Source organism: Triturus cristatus, chromosome 2_1, assembly GCF_964204655.1.
Source record: "Triturus cristatus chromosome 2_1, aTriCri1.1, whole genome shotgun sequence".
NCBI classification, from domain to species: domain Eukaryota; kingdom Metazoa; phylum Chordata; class Amphibia; order Caudata; family Salamandridae; genus Triturus; species Triturus cristatus.
Genome location: NC_140581.1, coordinates 898,567,396 through 898,589,139, shown reverse-complemented (window position 1 = coordinate 898,589,139; position 21,744 = coordinate 898,567,396). Strand labels below are relative to the sequence as shown.

At 44.2% G+C, this 21,744-nt stretch overlaps 1 protein-coding gene across 2 annotated transcripts in view; it reads right to left on the bottom strand.

Annotated features, from left to right (window-relative positions):
* AGTPBP1 (ATP/GTP binding carboxypeptidase 1) overlaps positions 1-21,744 on the bottom strand; it is a 1,256,713-nt gene that overhangs the window by 537,689 nt on the left and 697,280 nt on the right. For both annotated transcript variants that reach the window (XM_085633101.1, XM_085633102.1), the window contains one exon: positions 7,000-7,116. In XM_085633101.1, the coding sequence (XP_085489227.1) occupies positions 7,000-7,116 (117 nt within the window). The remainder of the gene's footprint in view (positions 1-6,999; positions 7,117-21,744) is intronic.

Below are 21,744 nucleotides of genomic sequence, written 5' to 3'. Positions count from 1 at the left end.
TGTAAGGTTGAAATCCTCCTCTATAAGAGTAGGAACCCCTGCTTCCTTCGAAAGTGGTGTCTTTGCATTTGCAGGTCCTAACGACTTGGCCGTGTCCGTATCTGTCTTGATAGTTTGAAGAACATGGTCGACATGCTTGCTGAACATCATCAACATGCTTGCTGAACAATGCATTCCGTCATACTGCATATTCAGGATCGTGTTTTGGATTTATGGTCTGAAAGAAGTTACCTTCAGCCAACAAAGTCTTCTAAGTACCACTGCTCCAGTTAGTTGCATCAATCCAGTTGAGCTAATGTCAATTACACAATCAATTATCTCCGCAAAGGCCCTCTCTCCCTCTTGGAGAATCTTCCTGGTTTCAGCTTTTGTGTCCATTGATAAGAGATCCAGGTATTGAGCAATATCAGACTGCATTTGTCTGTCATATTCTCCTAAAATTGCAAAGGAGTTGGTAGCTCTGACAGTGGTGGATGCCTTAATGGAAAAGGGTTTGCCGATGTTATCCAGTAGACACCCATCCCTATCTGGATGTGTTGTTAGGGATTGATGGGTTCTTTGAGCTTTGCTAGGCCGCTTGCAAAATGACGGAATCATGCTCGGGATGAGCAAATAAGCATGCCGGTGAATCATTGGTGTTTTGTACTTTTATGCAGTCTAGGCAGCACTGCCGTCACGGTAGCTGGATTCCTCATTGTCTTGATGCCTTCCTCCCAAATGAAGTCTACAATAGGGATGGCCATGGTATATTTTTTCATGGGCTACTTAAAATCATAGAGGAAGCAATCAGACTGCTTGGTTGTAAGAGGATGCTGAAATCTTCTTGTTGCCCACTCCATGAGGTTGTGGAAACCACTGATGTCATCTGGTTGTAAGTCCACTGGTGGTGGTACAGGAGGGTATGGTGTTAGGATTAAATAGTCAAACCACTCGTTGGGTACTGATGCTGAATCCCTGATTTCTCTCTCTTCTCTATCCTCATCTGAGGAAGGTGAATCATCCGCTGACAGGTCCGCCAATATACTTGCTAGTGTAGGTAGAGGGGTCATTGGTATTGGTAAAATACATGGTCAAGTGATGGTTTCTGAATTTTTGGAGACCGAATGGGTGCCAGTGGTTGTTGTGGAGGATCAGATGTTGAATTCTTCTTCAGTGTAGACTAACTGATGAAAACTGAGCGCAGCTAAAGGAGACTCCCATCACACGACATGCAGTAGAAAATCTGAGGGACTGGAGCATCTGTAGTAATGGTTCTAAAGTGGTGCGGTCGCCTGATTTCTGGACTTTGGGTCTTTTTTAATGAGCTATTTTAATAAGCTATTAAAGTAAATGTACTTTAACATCAACTTCTAGGTAGGTCTTTGACTACTGCTTTCTATGGTACCGTGAAACTCCCACTTCGACGTCGAAGTTTGATGCAAGCATGGGCATCTATAAAGGATTCAATACTGGAGAACCTCAATAAAATTAAGTCAAAACCTAGTTGCATTTTCATTAAACAAAACCAATTCTTAATGCCGTTTCATTCTTAGAGTGTCAGTATTTCATGTTGCAGAACGTCTCAACTTATGGGTGCTCCTTCATATAAAGAGTCATCAATTCATGCCACCCAGAAAAAAAATTCATGATGTTCCAAGAGGGGTGGGAGCAGTCCACTGAGAAACATCATTGAAGTACCTGGTCGGTAAAGGACTAAGCAGAAATTAATGTTTGATGCTTTAAGGCAGTGAAAGGAGGTATGCACCAGTGCTACTCTGGGAGGAAGTATGTTCACGATCATAGGTCAAGGAAAACAGATGAGGTGGAGAAAGTATTTGAGTTAGGTTTATTGGCTCTTTGTGTTTTTGTGCTAATTGGTTAGAATTAAGTTAATGATCTAATCTTCAAATTTGTCTCCACTGTTCTTTCTCCAAGGGTTTGAGAAATTTTATCAGCCATACAGCTCATTTCAGAGCTCAAGTTTCAAGTTTGGGATAGCTCAAAGCAAAGAAATGTTTTACATAGCCTTAAAAAAGAAAAAAAGTTGACTTAGACACAGAATGGGGTCACCACTTTAAGTATGAAAGAGACCTGGGTGCAAACCTTATCCGGAAATATCATGAGATAGGGAGACTTGGATGATAAAGCCTGCAGCTCACTCACCCTCCAGACAGATGATATTGCCACTAGAGATGCTGTCTTGATGGTAAGCAACGGGGGGGCGGGGGGGGGGGGGGGGTTTACACAGTAGCTCAAAGGGAGTATACATGAGGTAACTTAGAACCTGTTTCAGATTCCACTGAGGCGTAATGAAGGCCGTAGGGGAAAACATACGTTCAAGCCCTTTTAGGAACCTATTCATAATAGGGGACTTGAATAAAGAGGGTTGGTCAGGCAACCGCAGGAAAGCGAACAGAGCAGAAAGATAACCCTTGAGAGTGCCCAGAGAGCCCTGCCAGCAAGGGTTAAGAATAAAGAGAAGAATATCAGTAATATTTTGCACATTTCTCCCAGCGACAGGTGTATACTGTTTTAGTGGAGGGTCGCCTGGCCACCAGAATAACTGTACAAACTTTGAGAAAAAGGTCAAAAGCTATCAACTGCCGCTGCTCAATCTCCACGCAAGGAGGCAGAGAGTTGACAGGTTAGGGTGAAGAACCCTCCCCTGCTGCTGCGACAGAAGATCCTTTCCGAAGGGGCAGCGAGATTGGAGGTCCGATGCTCATTTTTAAAAGCTCAGAATACCAAACTCTCCACACTCAGTCCAGAGCCACAAGAATGACTTGGGACCGGTCGTTCCTGACCTTCTTGAGAACTCTGGGCAGGAGTTGTATGGGCGGGAAGACGTTCAGACGCCCTGAGCTCCACTTGCGGTGAAAAGTGTTGCCGAGTGATACCGCCATGGAAACTCCAACATGTAATACTGCTGACACTGAGCGTTCTCTTTGGAGGCAAACAGATCTAACCAAGGCTCTACATACTGCTGAAAGGAACTTACACCACCTCCGGCTGGAGACGCCATGCGTGATCTGCTACGCATCAACGGCTGAGTTTGTCTGTCCTGGTATTCAGAAAACCTGCCAAGTGTTGAACCACCAGAGTTACGCCCTGCTGTTCCAGCCATGTCTAGAGACGCAGGGCCTCGTGACAAAGAGTCCATGACCCCACCCTGCCCTGCTTGTTGCAATACCTCATGGCGGTGGTGTAGTCTGTGAACACCTGCACTAACTTGTCCTTGACAGAAGGAAAACATCCTTTTAATGCTAGTTGGAACGCCCGGAGCTCCAACAAGATGATGTGGAGCCCTGATTCTGCCGGAGACCAGAGTCCTCTAATCTCCACCGCTCCCAAATGGCTGACCCATCCCAGGAGTGACACATCTGTCACTACTGTGAGATCTGGTTGGGGAAGGGAGAGGGATCCGCCTCCACCCAATCGCAGTTCGTAAGCTACAACTGCGGCTTCATAGTTCCTTTTGAGATCTGGTTCACATTGGAGAGATTCCCCTGATGCTGCGCCCACTGGAACTTCAGGTCTCACTGCAGAGCCCGCATAAGCCATCTGGCATGATTTATCAATAGGATGAAGGAGGCCATGAGGCCCAGCAGCCTCAGATTAATTCTCACAGAAATCCAGAATAAAGGCTGAAGCATCGGTATGCAACCTGAATATCCTGGACTCGCTACTCGATACTGTCCAGAACAGCTCAGATGAAAGGGAGCATCTGAGAAGGAGTCAGGTCTGACATCTTGGCATGTTTATAGTGAACCCCAGCAAATGAAGATCTACCGTAGTCTTCAGGTGGGAAACAACAGTCTGGGGTGAGGACGTCTTCAACAGCCAGTCGTTATGGTAGGGGAAGACCACAGCCCCTAATTTGTGCAGTTGAGCAGCAACTACCACCACCACATTGGTGAACACCCGAGCAAAATCAAAGGGTAGCACAGTGAACTCAAAGTGCTTGTGGCCTACCTTGAACAAGAGGTAACAACTGTGGGCAAGAGGATGTGGATGTGAAAATACGGATCCTGCAAGTCCAATGCTACCAGCCACTCTCCTTGGTCTAGGGCAGACAAGACCTGAGCCAATGTTAGTATTCTGAATTTCTTCTTTTTGAGGAAGAGATTGATGGTTCAGAGATCTAGAATAGGAGGAAGACATTTGTTCTTTTTGGGTATCAGAAAGTTGCAGGAATAACAACCACAGCCTACTTCTGATATCGGAAACCTTTACATAGCTCCTTTGGACAAGAGAGCTGAAACTTCCTCCAGGAGCAAGATAAGATGATCCTCCGTCAGCCGTTCTGGAGATGGCGGTAAAGGGGGGGGATTGGAAAGGGAGGGAGTAGCCATACGAATGACCTGCAAGACCCATTCATCCAATGTTATGGACTGCCAGTGGAGGGGATGATGTTGGATTCTCCCTCCAACTGTACACCCATGGTCTTGCAGAACCAAACCAAGAGGACTTAGAGCCTAAAGCTGCTGGGGGGGTTGGTGGGGGACGACTTCTGGCCACCATTCCCACAAGGTTGGAATGCACCACATCCTCGCACACCTTGAGAAGCCTGTGCAGGACGATGGCTGTGGTATGGCTGACGTGGTTAAAAGCCCCTTCCATTGCCTCGAAGGGGTCGAAAGGCAGGTAGGGGGTGAGGTGTTACTGGGAGGTCCAAGGACCTGGCCGTAGCTCGTGAGCCGGTAACCCCTTGAAGTGCTCCTGCACAAAGTCTGCCATCTCTCCGAAAGAGACGAGTCCCATCGAAGGGCATGTCCATGAGTTTGGCCTTGACATCCCCCAAAATGCCAGGTGTCCTCAGCCAGGCTTGGTGTCCCAAGGCCACCATCGAAGAAACCCCTCTGCCCAGCGAGTCCGTCGTATCCAGACCACATCTGCAGGTGAACGTTGCTGCATCCCTCCCATCTCCCACTGTTTGGGAGAGCACAGCCCGGGCCTCCTCAGGGACCTATGGCAATACTTGCACAACTGTTTCCCATAAGGTATGTGAGAAACTGGCCAAAAGGCATGTGTTGATCCCTGACCGCAATGCTAGACTGGCGGAAGAAAACACCTTCTTCCCAAATGCATCCAGGCTCTTGGATTCTCAGTCCGGGGAAGCAGAAGAGAATGCACCAGGGGATGCTGAGGCTTGGACTAGCAAGCTCTCAGGGATAGGATGTTGACTGAGGAAACTCGGATCAACCCGGGCGGGGGGATGGCAGTATGGTATTGTCTTCATCACAGAAGCCCCTGTACTAGGCTTAGACCAAGTGCCTAGAAGGACATTTGTTAGTGGAGGCCCCAGGTTGAAATACTTTGGTCAAGAGGCTAGTCTTGACCTGCACTGAGGGCAGCTCCAGGTCAAGGACCTCTGATGTATGTCCTCTATACCACCCTAGTATAAGACGCTCCCTCCTCCACAGCCACGTTGGTTGAGAGCGCATACCAGCATCTGGAGAGGTGTCCAATCCACTGGCTTCCGCAAGCTACTCAAACCAGTCCAATTCCTCACCAGGAGTGTCTAACTAGTGTTGTATAGGGTCAAGTGATGCCTTACACTCTTCTCCCATGTCTATAACCCCCGCAAAACGTTCTGGCATCAACCTAGAGCCCCTGGGCTACATCAGCATCGATCAACGCCGTTCCGACTCAGAGTCGTTCAGAATCAGAATGGGGCTGGGGCTGGCACCACCGATGGGTGCCAGCAGCGTCGGGAGCATCGAGTTCGGGCCTAGCACAGGGGAAGCAGGCATTGACACGGCTGGCGTCGATTCGGATCCGAGATCAGGTCCATGAGACACCATAGGCCTAGAACCTGATGGGGTCCTTGCGACCCCGCCGGGCCAGAAGGCGATCCGGAGGAGTCAGCCCATTCAAAGACTCGCCACATTGCCTTGTATAACTCTTTTATTTGAGTGGGGCTGGCTCCTGGAAACAAAGGAAGGCACAGAGTTGGACCAGGCAACAGCTCCGCAGAGCGGTGCCTGAAATGTCGATGCTCCTCACTCATCTTGTCAACCCTCAACGGAATAGGTGAAGTCAAAGTCAGTCTAGACTACTACTTCTTTTTCTTGTGCTTCTTTCCCGAGTGTCTTGAGGACCTTGAGTGCGATGAAGACGACTTGGGGTTCCAGGAGTGGTCCCCCAACCTTCTCTATCTAGGGACCGAGACGTCCTAGGAGTCGTCATAGATGTCGTTGACTGACGGGCCACAAGCAGCTTTAGGGACCGCTCCCTCAAAGCCTTCGGCGCCATGGCCCGGCAGTCTGAGCACGACTGGGTCGTGGTCCCGCTCAAGACAACATAAGCACACAAGGTGTCGGTCGGCAACAGACATGGCGCGGTGACAGGCGCCACACGGCTTAAACCCTTGCATTTTAGAGGTCATCCCTTGACACACAAGGAAAAAATCTTAGACAAAACTTTAAAAAAAAGTCTGTCAAAAAGAGGCAGAGGGGTAGCTCTTCTCCAGATCAGTGCTAACTGGCGTGGGAGACAAGAAGTGAAGTCCCCGCACCTGAGTGATACCTATATAGGTGACCGCGACAACACATCTGGCTCCAACGCCTCCAGTGACACCACGCGGATCCGAACAGAGCCACCCGACGGTGAGTAGGGCTACTGCTCACGCAAAAGTTTCTGGATTCAGTCTGACGCCTGAGAGATTCAAAGGTAAGGAATCTGCAGCTAGAATTCTTATTTAACAGAGAGAACGACAGTGTGCTTTTAGGTACGGAACTGAGCAAACAACCCCAAAACCAATTTGATACTGGCATGCAACACATGTTCATGCATGGGATGGTAGTTTTGTCTGTTGCCTAAACTCTATTTTTGGAATATCAATGTAACAGTTTACCCTGACTGCACAACACCAACAGCACCAAACGACTTGATGGGTGAAGATCGACATTTGCCAGTACAATCCGCATCAGCAGAGGCATTGAACATGTCTTCCTTAACACCAAAGCCAACAAATATACACTATTTATACACACAATAACCATGCAAGTTCCTCTTTACCTGAAAGTCCTCCATGAGCTCAGGAAAAAAACATTCATACATTTTCAGTTCTTCTAGCGATCTTCCTAGCTCTTGTTTCTGTTTCAATTTATCAATATCTGTTTCAACGTCGTCATTCTGTAAAAGAACAATACAATGCTGCTAAGATGTAATACAGGTGATATCTAAAATAATTTACATAACCTTTTTTGATAAATTATATTTAGTGGTATCTTAGCTCAACAATCTATAGTTTGCATGAATATAGTTCATTTATTAAGAATCAGTGCATTACTGTTCTCATGTTGACCACAATAATAAAGGAACTGGTCCGCTGCATGGGTGCAGTTATTGTGGCATATTTTATAAATAAAGGGGTTTTGGCAAAAAAAATTCTAAGCTAAGCCCCTTTTCAAGCTTTGCCAAGCACTAAATATAGGCATTACTTACTTTAGAAGCATTGCTTTTAATGGTTCTACTTACCCATGTGCACATTCTTTGATTGTTTAGAAATAGGAAAAGACCTGTTATTTGACACTCAGAGGGAAAATACAAAGATTACATTTGACAGAGGTATCATGGACAGACATGGGAATAGAGTGAGTTAAGTGGGGTATTAAAGAGGGCTTAAGGTCTGATGTTTCCCAGTCTCTGACTGTCTTATAATGTTCAATTCTATCAGTCCAAATCCAACCAACTGTCAAGTACAATAAACATAATCTGGGTCTCAACTATAGTTGTGTACCATGAAAATCAAATGGGAAGCAACTCCTTCCAGTGAAGAAGAGTGTGTACAAAGGCCGGACAAACTGCAGATTGTGCTCATCCAGATAGCAGTGATTTAAAAGAGTACAGGATCCAACCACCAAACCCTCACTATTTCAGGCACTGAAGACAATTGCATGGTCGACAGGGTCAATGTTACAAGCTGTTCTCTGCAGCATCTTCTGCATTTTTGTTTTACTAATGCCTTAGTTTCCATCAAATTCCGAGGATGGCACCAAGTACAACAATAATTTGTAAGCGGGGGTTCTTGGATAGCTCTGCCTGCCACCTGTCCAACATCATACTGCTTCCCTTAAGTTAAATTACTTCTCTCTCCATCCACACTTCAGACACAAGTAACCATACACGAAGATGAGAAGCGAGTCCTTTGTAAAATGGGTTGGGATGTGGTACTAGGGGTACATGTATATCTAAAGACTGCAGCTTGTACTTTTTGCTACAGTAATTCACAGCCTCCCTTCCTCTAGAACAATGGGAAAGCTTGCACAGTGAATATGGGGGAACTGAGGAGCTCGTAGGCCTAATCAAACCTTTTCAAAAGTATGGCATGGAAAAACTGAGCATTGGCTCTGGAGGCAACATCCAAGACACTGTTTACAAAAAAATGTAGGCAACAGCTCTCACAGCTATTATAAATATAGGATACAAATGGAAAAGTCAATGACCACTGCTTTGATCACACATTGGGCAACAATACAGAATGCAACCTATGGAACAAAACTGCTACAGGTAGGGCCAACCATACATCACAAAATGCTGGTTAGATACTCGAGAAACTGTATGATGAAGACAGAACCAGAGATGCTCCAGTGACTTTAGAATGAATGGAAGAAACATCTTTCATTACTAACTTGAATTTTAACGAAAAACAGGATATATTATGAGAATATCTATTTTACTGCAGCACACTGATCTTGATGATACACCTGAGAATAGGTAAGTGGTCTTCTGATACTGTAAACAATTTGTCACATGGTCAAGTATCTATAATGCGATGTTTGCTGAATGTATGGGAGCCGAATGATTATAACGTTGCCCAGGCCCGGTGGGCGGCACTTGGGAACATGATTGCAAAGAGGGATATCGCGCAGCTTTGGGGTTCCCGACGGCCTCCCACCGTGTCAGTGTGGAAGGAGAACATGGACTGGTGTATGTTCAGGGAGAAGACGGTATATCTGGTGCGGGGCAAGCCTGGGGCGTGGGGTAGAATTTGGGGTCAGTGGAACGCCTACCGAGGTAACATTTGTACGCCCCCTTTTGAAGATACTTCTGATACTTCCCTGTCCCCCTGATCCTGGGGTTCCCTGATTACTGTACTCTTTATGCTGATTGTTCTGGCCTCCACCCCCCCCCCCGGTCAGCTTTATTGACCTCCTGATTCTTTACCTGGTGGGGTGGGGTCCCCCCGTCGGCGCTTGACACTGTCTAGACTGTTTCTCGCCTTGAGTTTTGTTTTTCTTTTTTGTTCGTTTTCCTTTTTTCAAAATTTAAAATATCAGTACTCTGCCTAACTTCTGCGTTGCCGAGCATAACTTTGTAATCCTGCTGCGCCTCTGGGGATCGGTCGCTGCTTTGTGACGTCACGTAATTGGCATGCATGTGCTAGCGGCCGGCCCTAGTGGTTGTAGGCCCACGTTTGTACTGTTGCTTTCTGCACAATAAAGTTTTCCAAAAAAAAAGTATCTATAATGACAGAAATGGCTAAATAATTTTTAAATACTTCAACAGGTTGGGTCTCTGAATAGAGAAAATGAACTGAGTGGGCAGCAAAGCAGGGATGGTTAGGAAACTCCACAAGGATATAAAAATGGAAAAAAAATAGCAATCGCAGAGATCTGAGGGTTTGGAATGGAGAGATTTGTCCACAACTAGGTTTTTGGTGGCACTCCACCAATCCAGGTCTAGTATAATATCCTAATGGACAGATTGCTGAAGTGAGTTGGGAAATATTGTCTGGTCCCAATAACGTAAAAGTTGATTTTGAGAATAAGGAATTCTAAAATGAGCATAGTGGACAACATGAATTTAGTCCATCAACCGCAGAGCCCTCTGGAACCACCATGTTGTGTTGATGGATATGGAATGAAAGGGCAGGTCAAATATAAAGGAGACATCAACCAGTTTTCCCAGTGAAGTTTTTTCAGACTATCTATTGTCCACACTTCTCTTATTCCAGGACCCTCTCCATTTCTTCCATCCCCACCCGAACTCTCATGGTGCTCTCTTCAGAAGTGCTGATCTTTGTAAAGTTCACAAAGCTTATAACCGTATCAGCTTGGCTACGCTCTTCACAGTTTACTCCCTTCCGTACAGAAGAAGGTTGAGTGTTCAAGAAAGAAGTTTGGCCACTGTTGCTTCTTTTAAGGTGAGGTGACCAATAAGGGCTGGATTCATGCCACATTTTTACAATATCCAAAAAGGATCTTTTAAAATAATATAAATGGTAATAATTTGCATTCTTGATGCATCTCTTGAACATCTGGCCTCAATCCAGCCATGTATCAAAAACTGGGGGATTTGTGAGAAGGTACAAATGGGCACACAAGACAAGTGAATTTATTTTTTATCATGGGGCATGGCCACTCTTTCTTGTACCAAACCACATAAAAGGATTACATTATACAAAATGAATTAATAGATGGTGAAACTTTGTTTTTGAAACCCTATGTGGTCACTACTGTGGGGCGCGGAAATCTGATCATGTAGCCCCTCTACCTGATAAATGAGGGCAAACTTAACCTCACAATACTGAACTCCTCCCCTTCACATTTAGGGGAACCTAGGAGGCAGCCTTAAGGATAGAAGTGTTTTCTTCCTCTGGAGCTTCAGGGTACTATAAAGCTTATGCCCTTGAAGTATGCCCTTGAATAAAAAAATAAAGTAAAACTACGATGAATTTCAGACAAAAAGTGAAGACCGGTGTACTTAAAAAATACCATCTATCAAGCCCAAATGCATGTCTTCTTTTTTATTTATGTCATATGTCATGCAGACTACCACGGCGGAAAGTGCAGTACACATGCTTAAATTGCATATCAGTGATATGCTACAAGCTGTAGTTGCATGTTTGTGCTGTTTGAGCTCTAATGCACGTCTTCTTACTATGCCTGAAATTGGCACACTGCACACACTGAGACATCCAGAAAGTGATAGCTAGAGATTGCTTGGAATGGATTCTTCTCTATGTTCCAGGGTTTTCCATCCTTACTTACTCTTTATAAATGAATCAGAGCTGCAGGGAGACATGGCTCTTTCATTCCATATCCATCAAACGACTACAAAAAAATCGCATTGGCAAAAGAGGAGGCTATTTTGTCATCCAAAGTTGAGGATGTTTCCTTACAAAGTTGTGAAGCCCTCATTGTCAGATGCAACCCTACCTCTAAACTGTAACATTTTCCTTCTTTGCAGACCACTATCTAGCAATAGAAGATTACCAGACATTTTTCTAGACACAGTTTTAAACCCAATTACCAAATATTCAAACCTATTCATCCTTGGTGACCAGAACATATGGATTGGCAAACCTAACATGCCCCACCCCAGAACGATCCTCAAAGGCCATGACACTTTGAACCTACAATAGCTCATTCCCAAAAGCACACAGCTGTTGTTTTGGGAATTACAAACCTAGTTGCATTCCAAAGGATTACTCTGGTCACATAGTTAGACCACCAGCTTGTCGGACCACCAGCTTGTCGTCTTCAAACTCAAGACATCACAACTAGCCTCAGCTTACCCACAACTACATATTAACCTTGGAACACGATGAATTTAGAGGACATAGAATCCAAATTTAGTTCTTCTAACACAGATTTGGTCACAATAAACTCAGTTTAGAAACTTTATGGATGGCTCAAATAAGCTTTTGATGTATTCGTCTCACAGAAAACATCAAACATAACAAAAAGAAACAGCCTATTAGATGACAGCAGATTAAAGAGAGATAAAACAACAAATCACAAAGCTTAAACAACTTGGAACAAAGCACCTTCAAGACAAAGTGAACCTACACAGACATAACATAATATACAAATTATCAATAAAAAAAATCTAAAACATGCTACTAGTCAAGCTGAACCCATAATATAAAAAGAACCAATAAAGGTTTTTAAAAAAAAACATATTCACAGAATTTCGCAATCCACAATGCACCAAAGAAACCTATTGCATTTCTTAGGAATTTGTCACACACTGGCAACAAATCACACAAACATAGCAGACAGGTTGGATTCATACTTAACACACAAAAAATTAACAGCACAATCCCACTTTCAACAAACCGCTCCAGGAGAAGGCCAATACAGCATATGCTTGCTTTCAAGAGCCTCTTTCAAAGAACTATCATCAACCGAAATTCAGGATTTTGATAAACTTTAGCAGGCATTCCAGTCAGAACACTTATGAACAACACCATAAGATTTTATTTTTTTTAAATGCATACCTATACCAATTACTAAAGAAAGCAACCCCGGACCCTCGCGACTCACTCCCACAATTACAAAACAATAGCAAACGGAACATTCATAGAAAAACATACAGAAAGAACAGTCTTTGCCCAGATGTCTAAATTCAAAGAAGGTAACTCCCTACTTTCCGACTTCCAAATTAGATTCTGTCCAGAAAAAGGCACTGAATCAGCCCTGATCTCCACCTGGAAGAACCTTAAAAACACACACAGTATGCAAGAATGGGCATGCTGGACACTTTTCTTAGACCTTTCAGCTACCTTCGACACAGTCAATCATGGCATTAATCCTAAGACTTAAGAAAGCCAGCATATGGGTACGGGTCTCCCTTGGACCTAATTTTACCTACACAATAGAACAAATGTGAACCATATTTTAAATAAAGTGGTAGCAGGTAAGAAAAAAATATAAAACCTACCACTTATCTAAATCCCTAACCTACAACACAGGCAAAGTATGCTAAAAACAACATGGCTGCCTTTTACTATTGTGAAGGCAGTCATTAGCTAATCATACTGCCTAGCCATTGGCAAGTACAGTGAAATTACTGTGCTATACTGCGGCTTGATATATATCACTACTTATTAGAGCCGTATAACTTTAGAAATACTTATCCTACTTACTTCTATGACCAAAAGGGATCATCTAGACACCATAAACTATATACCTGCCAAGTTTCATTCAAGTTTGACTGCCCGTTTTCCTACCACTAGAGTACAAAGTCTGTGGTAAATGCATTGGTGGAAAAACATGTTTTGGGAAACGCCCCCTCCGCTCAGTTTTTCTTTGCATCCCTTTGACTAATGTCCACAAAACTTTGCATCATCTTGCAATGTAGGAAATGCAAAAGATCTGCAAAGTTTTGTGGAGATATGTCACACGATGACAAAGTTATTATCAATCCAAAATCAGTGGAATTCCTATAGCCGGGAATCCAAACTATAACCACACGTGCCCAAACCCATACACACACAATATACTGGAGTCAGAGTTTCCATACGAAGAGCGTTTTTTATTTGACTACTAACTTTGGTGTCGTGTGACTAATCTTCACAAACCGTTTCAGAAAATGCTCAAATGCCTCGGCTCCTTCCTGGAAAGTTTGGCTTGATCAGTCTAGTGGGGGCCGAGAAAAGGGAGGGGGTCACAAAAAACCTTTTTCCACATGCAATTTCCATGGGGAAAACTGAACAGCGATACAGATTAAATAACTGAACAGAATTTGACCAAATTTGGCCAAAAGCTAGATCTTTTCTCAGAAAGTATTGTGATTTAGTGTAAAATCTGGCCAGCTGTTTTAAAAAAAGCGGAGGTTTAAAAAAAATGGCAATATCTGTTGTTACGGTTCTTACTCTGGTGTCTCATGGGAGTCCATCATGAAAAAAACAGCAAAAAAAACAAGCATTTGCAATGCAATATGTCTCACATTTACAAAACTCGCACTGCAAATGCTTGTTTATAAAAGAGCCAAGGCGGCGCTTTCACTTTAATATCAGCCACGCCCTTTTCCTTAGACGAGCCGCGTCTAAAGAAAGGTAGACGACCACCATTAAAATGCAAGAACTGTAATGGCGCATTTACGAAAAAAAAGCATTTGTGTGTCAAGTTGAAAGCCATTAAAGTGAAAGTGTGGTATGTGGCAGTTTAAGAAAAAAAAAGGTAATAAATAGCAAAGAAAAACATGCAGCCGCGTTCGGCGCCACAAATAAACCAAAGGCACGGCTGCCACTGTATGAGCATTGCATGCGGGAGAGCATGTCCTGCCTGCAACAGCAGGCAGGAGAAAACTATTTAAGTAAATAGTGCTCGGAGGCTGTAATAGTATCAACACATGTAACAGGGGGTGTCCTCACGGGTGGTTACAAAATGAGACAAAACGGTACTAAGGAGGGACTAATAAGCCTATTGACCAATGAAAAGCCACCGTTTCCAAAGGACAATGGCACAAGCCAATGAAAAATATGGACGGAGAGTGGGCAGAGCTGCAACTCCATACCTGAATACCGCATGCCTTGAAGAGCTGGGCATGCGCTCTCCAGGCTCGACCAAAAAAAGGATTCTGATTGTTTGGTCCAGTGGTAATAGACTATGCAATGTCACTTGCTAGTGGCAACCAAGAAAATCTTCAAGCCATGACAGGAGTCAGTGCTTGGTCCTCGAGGGCCCCTCTAGCCCCTGTGGGGTAAAGGGGGAGGGTGAATGGATTCACAAAATTGAAAACATAATTTGGGGATGTCACAGTCCTACAGGAGGTATGGACGCTGCGATGTTGAAGTCACGCGCCCTTGCCCCAGTGCCGCCTGAAGTCAACAGGGCCTCCAGCACTCTTGGAGGCCCAGCCCACCCACTCAACACGCCCCCAGCGGTCGCGGCACTGGAGCGGAATGGCTGACCAAATGAGGCAGCAAAACCAGACCCGGTACCACTATAAAGCGCACATACAAACACACCGACGCGCTCATGCATGCACCCACAACTTCACACACACTGACTCATGCTTGCACATATGCTGACACACCTACATTTTGCACACACACGGACTCATGGTTGTACACATATACACACACACACCCACCTACAGCTTGGCACAGCCAGGGCTCTCACACGCTGCTCCGCACACACGCACTTACAGGCAGGCGAGCACACGCACAGCCAGACATTGCACACACATGACACTCACACGGCAAACACATCCCAACAACTGGTCTCACAAACTGACACATTCAAACACACAGACGCCCCGGAGGGCACTCACTCACACCCGGGCACAGCAAGCCACATCCAGACACACCGACCTACCAGAGACTTGCACCGGCATGCTACAGACTCACCCACCTATCACAGACCCCTCTAGACACACCGACCTACCACAGACCTATCTAGACACACTGCCGTGCCACAAACTCACCGAAACACACTGACCTACCACAGACCCATATACCAACACTGCCGTGCCACAGACTCACCGACCTACCAGACTCACCCAGACTTCCCTCTCTCAATGCTCTGAAGTGACTGCTCTCAGACTTTCCTATTTCACTGCTGTGGAGTGACTGCTTTCAGACTTTCCTCTCTCACTGCTGTGGAGTGACTGCTCTCAGACTTCCCTCTCTCACTGCTGTGAAGTGACTGCTCTCAGACTTCCCTCTCACTGCTGTGGAGTGACTGCTCTCAGACTTCCCTCTCTCACTGCTGTGAAGTGACTGCTCTCAGACTTCCCTCTCTCTCACTGCTGTGGAGTGATTACTCTCGGACTTCCCTCTCTCTCACTGCTGTGGAGTGATTGCTCTCAGAATTCCCTCTCTCAATGCTCTGAAGTGACTGCTCTCAGACTTTCCTCTCTCACTGCTGTGAAGTGACTGCTCTCAGACTGCCATCTCTCTAATTGCTGTGAAGTGACTGCTATCAATCTTAGATGCCCATCCCCCTAACCTGTTTGTGTCTAGACTCCTCCCGCCTTGAACACTGTGCCACCTCGCACAGCGCTACACAAATATCTAGACACATGTTCCTAACATTTTCCACCTCAGATGCCTTTTCTTAACAGACACAAACAGGCACACATTCCTGACACAAACACAGTTAACACACCTAATCAGAAATATATTCCGAACACGGACACAGTCCGAGGTACATTCCTCAAATACACTACCATGTATGTGTTCATACAGTAAACACACAACTACATACACACTTGGTCAGAAATCTATGCTTGGGCTGTTGACGACTTCCCTACAGGTTATTAAAAAAAGCAAGCGCTCGCCAGGCAGCAGGCGTAGACTTTTCTCTTTTTCTGCCATCCCACTTGGACGGCCTCGCCTGCTTTCCTTCTAAAGTAAAAGGTTTCTTATCTTTATGGGGCCAGGTGAGACTGCGCATGTGCGCAGCCCATGCCAGCCGAGACCTAAAAATAAAAAGGTCGGTGGGAGTCTGTGGCCACTTCACTGCCTGCAGGGGTTGGGTGCAGAGCCTGGCACGGCCAACCCCCCTGCTACACATGGCTGAAGGCTGTGCACAGCAAGTGGGTTGGCTATTCGCAAGGGTTGGTGCAAGTACAGCCGCAGGCAAGGCTGGCCAGGCCAGCCGTGAACAGCAAGGAATTGGCCGCAGAAATATCACAATAAGGTATTACTTTATGTTGGAAAAAAAAACCTTAGAAATTCACTAGAAAAAAACTTTAAAGTGATAAATTTAAGTCTTGTAATAATAAAAAAGCTACAGTTTTAAAACTAAAAAACACTGATGTTCACCAGTAATATATAATTGAAATAAGTATAACTTGCTCTATTATTATGCACTGCTTATGACTTCATATATCACATCATTGATGACATATGAAATTTATGGTGATGCAAGTTATTAGTTTGTCAGTTACGTATAACTTGTGAATTTTACTGTTTTTTTGGTTTTAAAACAATAGTTGTTTTATGAATTCAAGACCTACATATAGATCCACTTGAACCTTTTTTTCTGTGTGGGTTTTGTATATACGGGGTGAATACATATATTTAAAAAAATAACTTAAGTATAGGACAATGTATTCATGTTCATACATTACATGAACACATGCCTAGAATGTAAATATGGCTATGAACGTGTTTATGTACATGAGTTTACGCATTGCATAACGATATAAAAATTATTTTCACATGCAAAAATCTTTCATGCATGTAACAATAAATGTATGTTTATGCATTACACATATATGTATGTAATAGTATGCAGATAGCATATGTACATGAGTGTATGTGCACATGTTTAAGTTTCTTTGTATAAGAATACATATACACATGGTACGATATGTTTGTCAAGCACATTTGTCAGTATAGTTTCTAGATTTCCTTACACATCTACAGATTACAGCCCATCAAAAGTGCATCTATATTAGATTCGCAGAAATGCAGAGCAAAGCTCTGCCAGAATATTTTGCTCCTGGAATCATTATACTTCACTTCCATGTCAGGAAAAGCTGTAGAAAAAGACCCCCAGTTATTCCCCTTGTTCACAGAATCCAATACAACAACAGGGGTATGCTATATTTGTTCAAAGAAACATACACTTCCTCATCTGCAGGGCCCCAAATTTCTTCTTAACTTTCTTGCTCATAACTCCGAAGGTGTGTGGTTTCCTATAACTTTGCAGTGACATTTACTATGAGATAGACTACTCTTTCCTAGACAAGCCTAGCACTACAGGTTCTTGACGGTCGGGGGCAAGCACAATGTAGTTTCAACTTCGAACAAGGATCTTTGCATACTCAAACAAGAGACACAAGTCTGATGTCTCTTTGCAGCCCCAACCATGATTAGGAACTGAGACCTAGAGATAATCAGACTGAAGGACTCAGTAAAGACGCCGTAAATGAGAACATGCCAGCTCTACAGCAAGAAAGCATTGGGAGGCTGCATTACGGATGTTGACTCTGCTGATAACACCCTTCTTACTCTCTAGAGATAGACTGGTAGCATAAGGTCACTGATAAATGGTAGACAGTGGCTTTCCCTTGAAGTATGCCTCGGCAACAAAAACCGTGGACCAGGGGTTATGAGACTGAGAGGCTTAGACATAAGGAAGTGGGAGACTGAAAAAAGTTGTGAGCACACCTTATCCTTCTCTCTGTAGTTTGTGAATTTCACTGATATTGGTCTCCAGAGTTTGTATGTTATGCCATGTCACTGAGTGATAATACGGCCACAACTAGACCTGTGCTTCAGGCCATACCTCTACGAGGCAATACTGTTTCTTACAACAGTTCTGATAATATGTATTCACCTCATTTAAATTGACAAAAAATGCACAGCGAGCGACGCTAAAAGCAATAGATTGCTTATAAAACTTACAATACACTCTTGATAAATGTACTGGCAATTTTGCAATGATTTGTAATTTCAATGGCAGGCGACAGCTATTTGGGTTAATAATAAACTGGAGGTCGAAAGTAGCGGCTGCCCAGGTAAATGGACAAAGGTTTGGGGCCCTTGGAACGAGGACAGATGATTTCTATTTACCCCTTTTGCTGTCGACGCCACCTACAATGTGGACAGGGAGTCACCTTAAAGATTATCTTCATTGTGTGCTCATATTGTCATTGCTGTTATTTTCTTTTCATTTTTTTGTTGGATGAGAGATGTTTATCCTAGATGATGTGCTAATCCGGAAGACTGCTCGTTTTTGTTTTGTTTTGTTGTAAAGCTGCCTTATGTTTTCTTAATAAAAGAGATTTATTAAAAAATAAAAAAAATAAACTGGAGGATTTCTAATCAAGAGTAATTCTTCAAAAAAACAGGAGGAAGAGAAATATAATAACTTGAAAGCAAACAAATTGTCACATTCAGAATGCAAAACCTCTATTCACACAGCAGCAGGAAAAATTCATAATGAAATGGGGTTCCCCTTAAATCAATGGCTCCTCCTTACTTACCAATCAAAACAAATTTCGGCAGAGGCCACGGCCGTAGAGGAAGGAGAAAAAAAGACAACAGAGTCCAATGGGATCTAGAGGACACTCGCATACACACAAGTAATACATCACAGGGACCAAGCACATCGACAACCTAGTGATCAGCCTGACCAATAAAATTCTTACAAAGCCTCAAATACAGGTACTAAACAAAAGCCTTGGGTTTGTGCCAACACCTGTTTTTGATAAATTTCACTAACACTGTGAATTAGCAGGGTTTTTTTTCAACAACTAAGGCTGAAAGTCATTTTGGATACCAAAATGACACAGAAGAAACATCTACTTACAGGCCTACGTAAAAAATCTACATACTATCCACCCACTCATACTACTCCAGTAGAGTCAATTGCTTTGTAAAAGACTGTAAACATATAAATTGAAAAGCTAGATACCCACACAGTAAGGAAGTATCAAAATTTAAGCAACGCAGAGCGTATGGGAATTACTGAATTACAAATTGACATTACCGTAAAACTTGCAGATAAAGATGGGGCATTGTCTTACAAGCTACCCTTGCATACATAACAGAATGGCAAAGATTACTAGGGGATGAACAGAACTGCAGGATCCTAGAAAACAATCAGACTCCAACACTGATGGTTGAAACTGCCTCTATGATTGAAGAGGCAGAATGAGAAGGGTGGATTGGTAAACAAGAAGGAGAATTTCTAAGAAATAACAATCCAAAAACACCCTATTTCTACACTCCCCAAAAATCCACAAAAAACGTGATACCCGCCTATAACCCCACTCCTCCAACTGCCCCACCCCCACCAGGGAGACCAATACTATAAGAAATTGGCATGCTACTGATGCCGTTGGAGCCACGGTCTCAATTTTGTGACTACTTTCTAAAACCTATGCTACAGAAGACAGAAACTTATTTCAAGGACAAAAAAGATCTACTGGTACACATAAAGGATCTAAAATTCAATGATCATAACAATCTACTAATGAGTCTTAACATCGAAAGTTTGTACATGAGCCTTCCTCTAGAGGATACACTCGAGGTTATGAGGGAAGTTTTGGAAGGGGAAGATTAGACCATCTCCACTTCAATACAATGTGTTATGGAATGTGCAAGATTAGCCCTAACAAAAAAAACATTTTAAAAGAACCCTGTTCCACCAAACCCATGGGGAGCACATTTGCTCTATGTTTGTATGTTTATATTCTAGAAATGAAACACATCCTTCATAATGATAACCCCTATCGAGCACACATTTCTACCTGGAAACACTACATAGATGACATCTTTGTCATATGAAACACAACATTACTACAGCGCTCAACTTTGTTAGATGGCTGAATAACCAAGACAGGAATCTGACGTTTACCAATACTCTAACCTTCTTAGATGTGACTATTTTTCATGAAGGGGACAAACTACAGACTGACACTATCCATAAACGGACTGCCAAAAATAACCTTTTGAGTTGTGACAGTTTTCATCCTCGCCCAATAAGGGAGAATGAAAAATGTACTAGCTACCGCAACGGAAAGTTTCAATTCTATTAAGGACTCGGAGGCGAGGATTATGCTTTATCTTTCTCCACTTTAATCACAGCAGCCATTTCAAAGTTAACAAACCACAGTTCCCATGAACCATAGGGAACAACAATACAAAAACAATAGAGTGTCCATGGAAAGACTGTCCTCTTCCAATGCACCAATCACGAGGCTCCCAGTAGTATGTAGTCCTCTGTCCCTCTTCATTCTCCCTCTTTCGTCGCTCAAAGCCAGCCAATCCAAAATCCTCACGAGTCCTGCTTACCGGCATCGCCTGCAGAAGCAAAGCACAACGTAAGCGACAGCAATGGCTAAGGTTTAATCCTGCCAGGGAAGGAAAATCACAGCACAAAAGCACAAACCACATAAGTGAATCAACCAAGAACAAAAACAGTTACTTACCCCAGTACGAGGGTGGGCAGTAGACCTGAAACAGGTACCCTGGGTGGGATAATCCTCGCCTCCGAGTCCTTAATAGAATTGAAACTTTCCGTTACGGTAGCTAGGAAATATTTCATTCTATGTCAGGACCGGAGGTGAGGATTTTGCTCGTTTAAAGCTTGCTCACCACCAAGTGTGCCATGTCTAGCACCGGCTTAAAATTAAACCGTTTAAAGGTGGAGTCGAAAGACCAGTCTGCTGCATTCAAAATGTCTTCCAGACGAGCTCCCAGGGCAAATGCTTTAGAGGCCATAGCCCCTCTAGTCGAATGGGCACCAAAAAGCCGCAGATCAATTCCGGCTTCCTGCATCACCCAACTGACCCATCGGGTGATCGTGGGGGACGACACAGCCCTATGAGGTTTCCTGAGCGCGATAAGCAACTGCCGTTCGCCCGGAGGACGGAACTCCTCTGACATTTCCTCATAGGTCTTAAGGCAAGCAACGACACACAACTTGGGACAGTCCAGGAACACCGGGTGCGAGATGGATGATGTCCCACATTTCGTACACCGCCTGATCGTGAATGTCACCCCGGAGGGAGAATAGATTCTACCTGAGACATCCAGAGCTCGCACATCCGAAACACGCCTGCAAGAAATGAGACAGTTTGGCAGACAGCTCCTTCCTAGACAAGAAGCGATTGGGTTGACATGACAAGAACTAATTGAGGACCTGATTCACATCCCACAACTGAGAGTAACGAGGCTCAGGTGGTAAAGAAAGACGGATGCCTCGAAGAAGTCGACAAACAAGTGGGTGCTCGCCCACGTTTGAGCCATCCACCATATTGTGGCCGGCAGATATGGCAGACCGAAAGGTGTTAATGGTCCTGTATGCCAAACCTTCCTCCGTCAAAGCCGCCAAAAAGTTCAGAATGTCCGTCACATCTGTTGCCACGGGATTGAGACCCCGTCGCAGACACCAGCGAACCCAACGTCTCCACGTGGAGCGATATCGTTTAAGCGTACTATCGGCCCAGGCCTAGGACATGAGCCGCTCCCGAAAGGCCTGGGGCCGCCCAGCATCCCCTGTAGTCCGCCACGCCATCAAGTTCAGAGAGCCCTGAGCGATGAGCGGATGGGGAACTTTGGCTGGACTG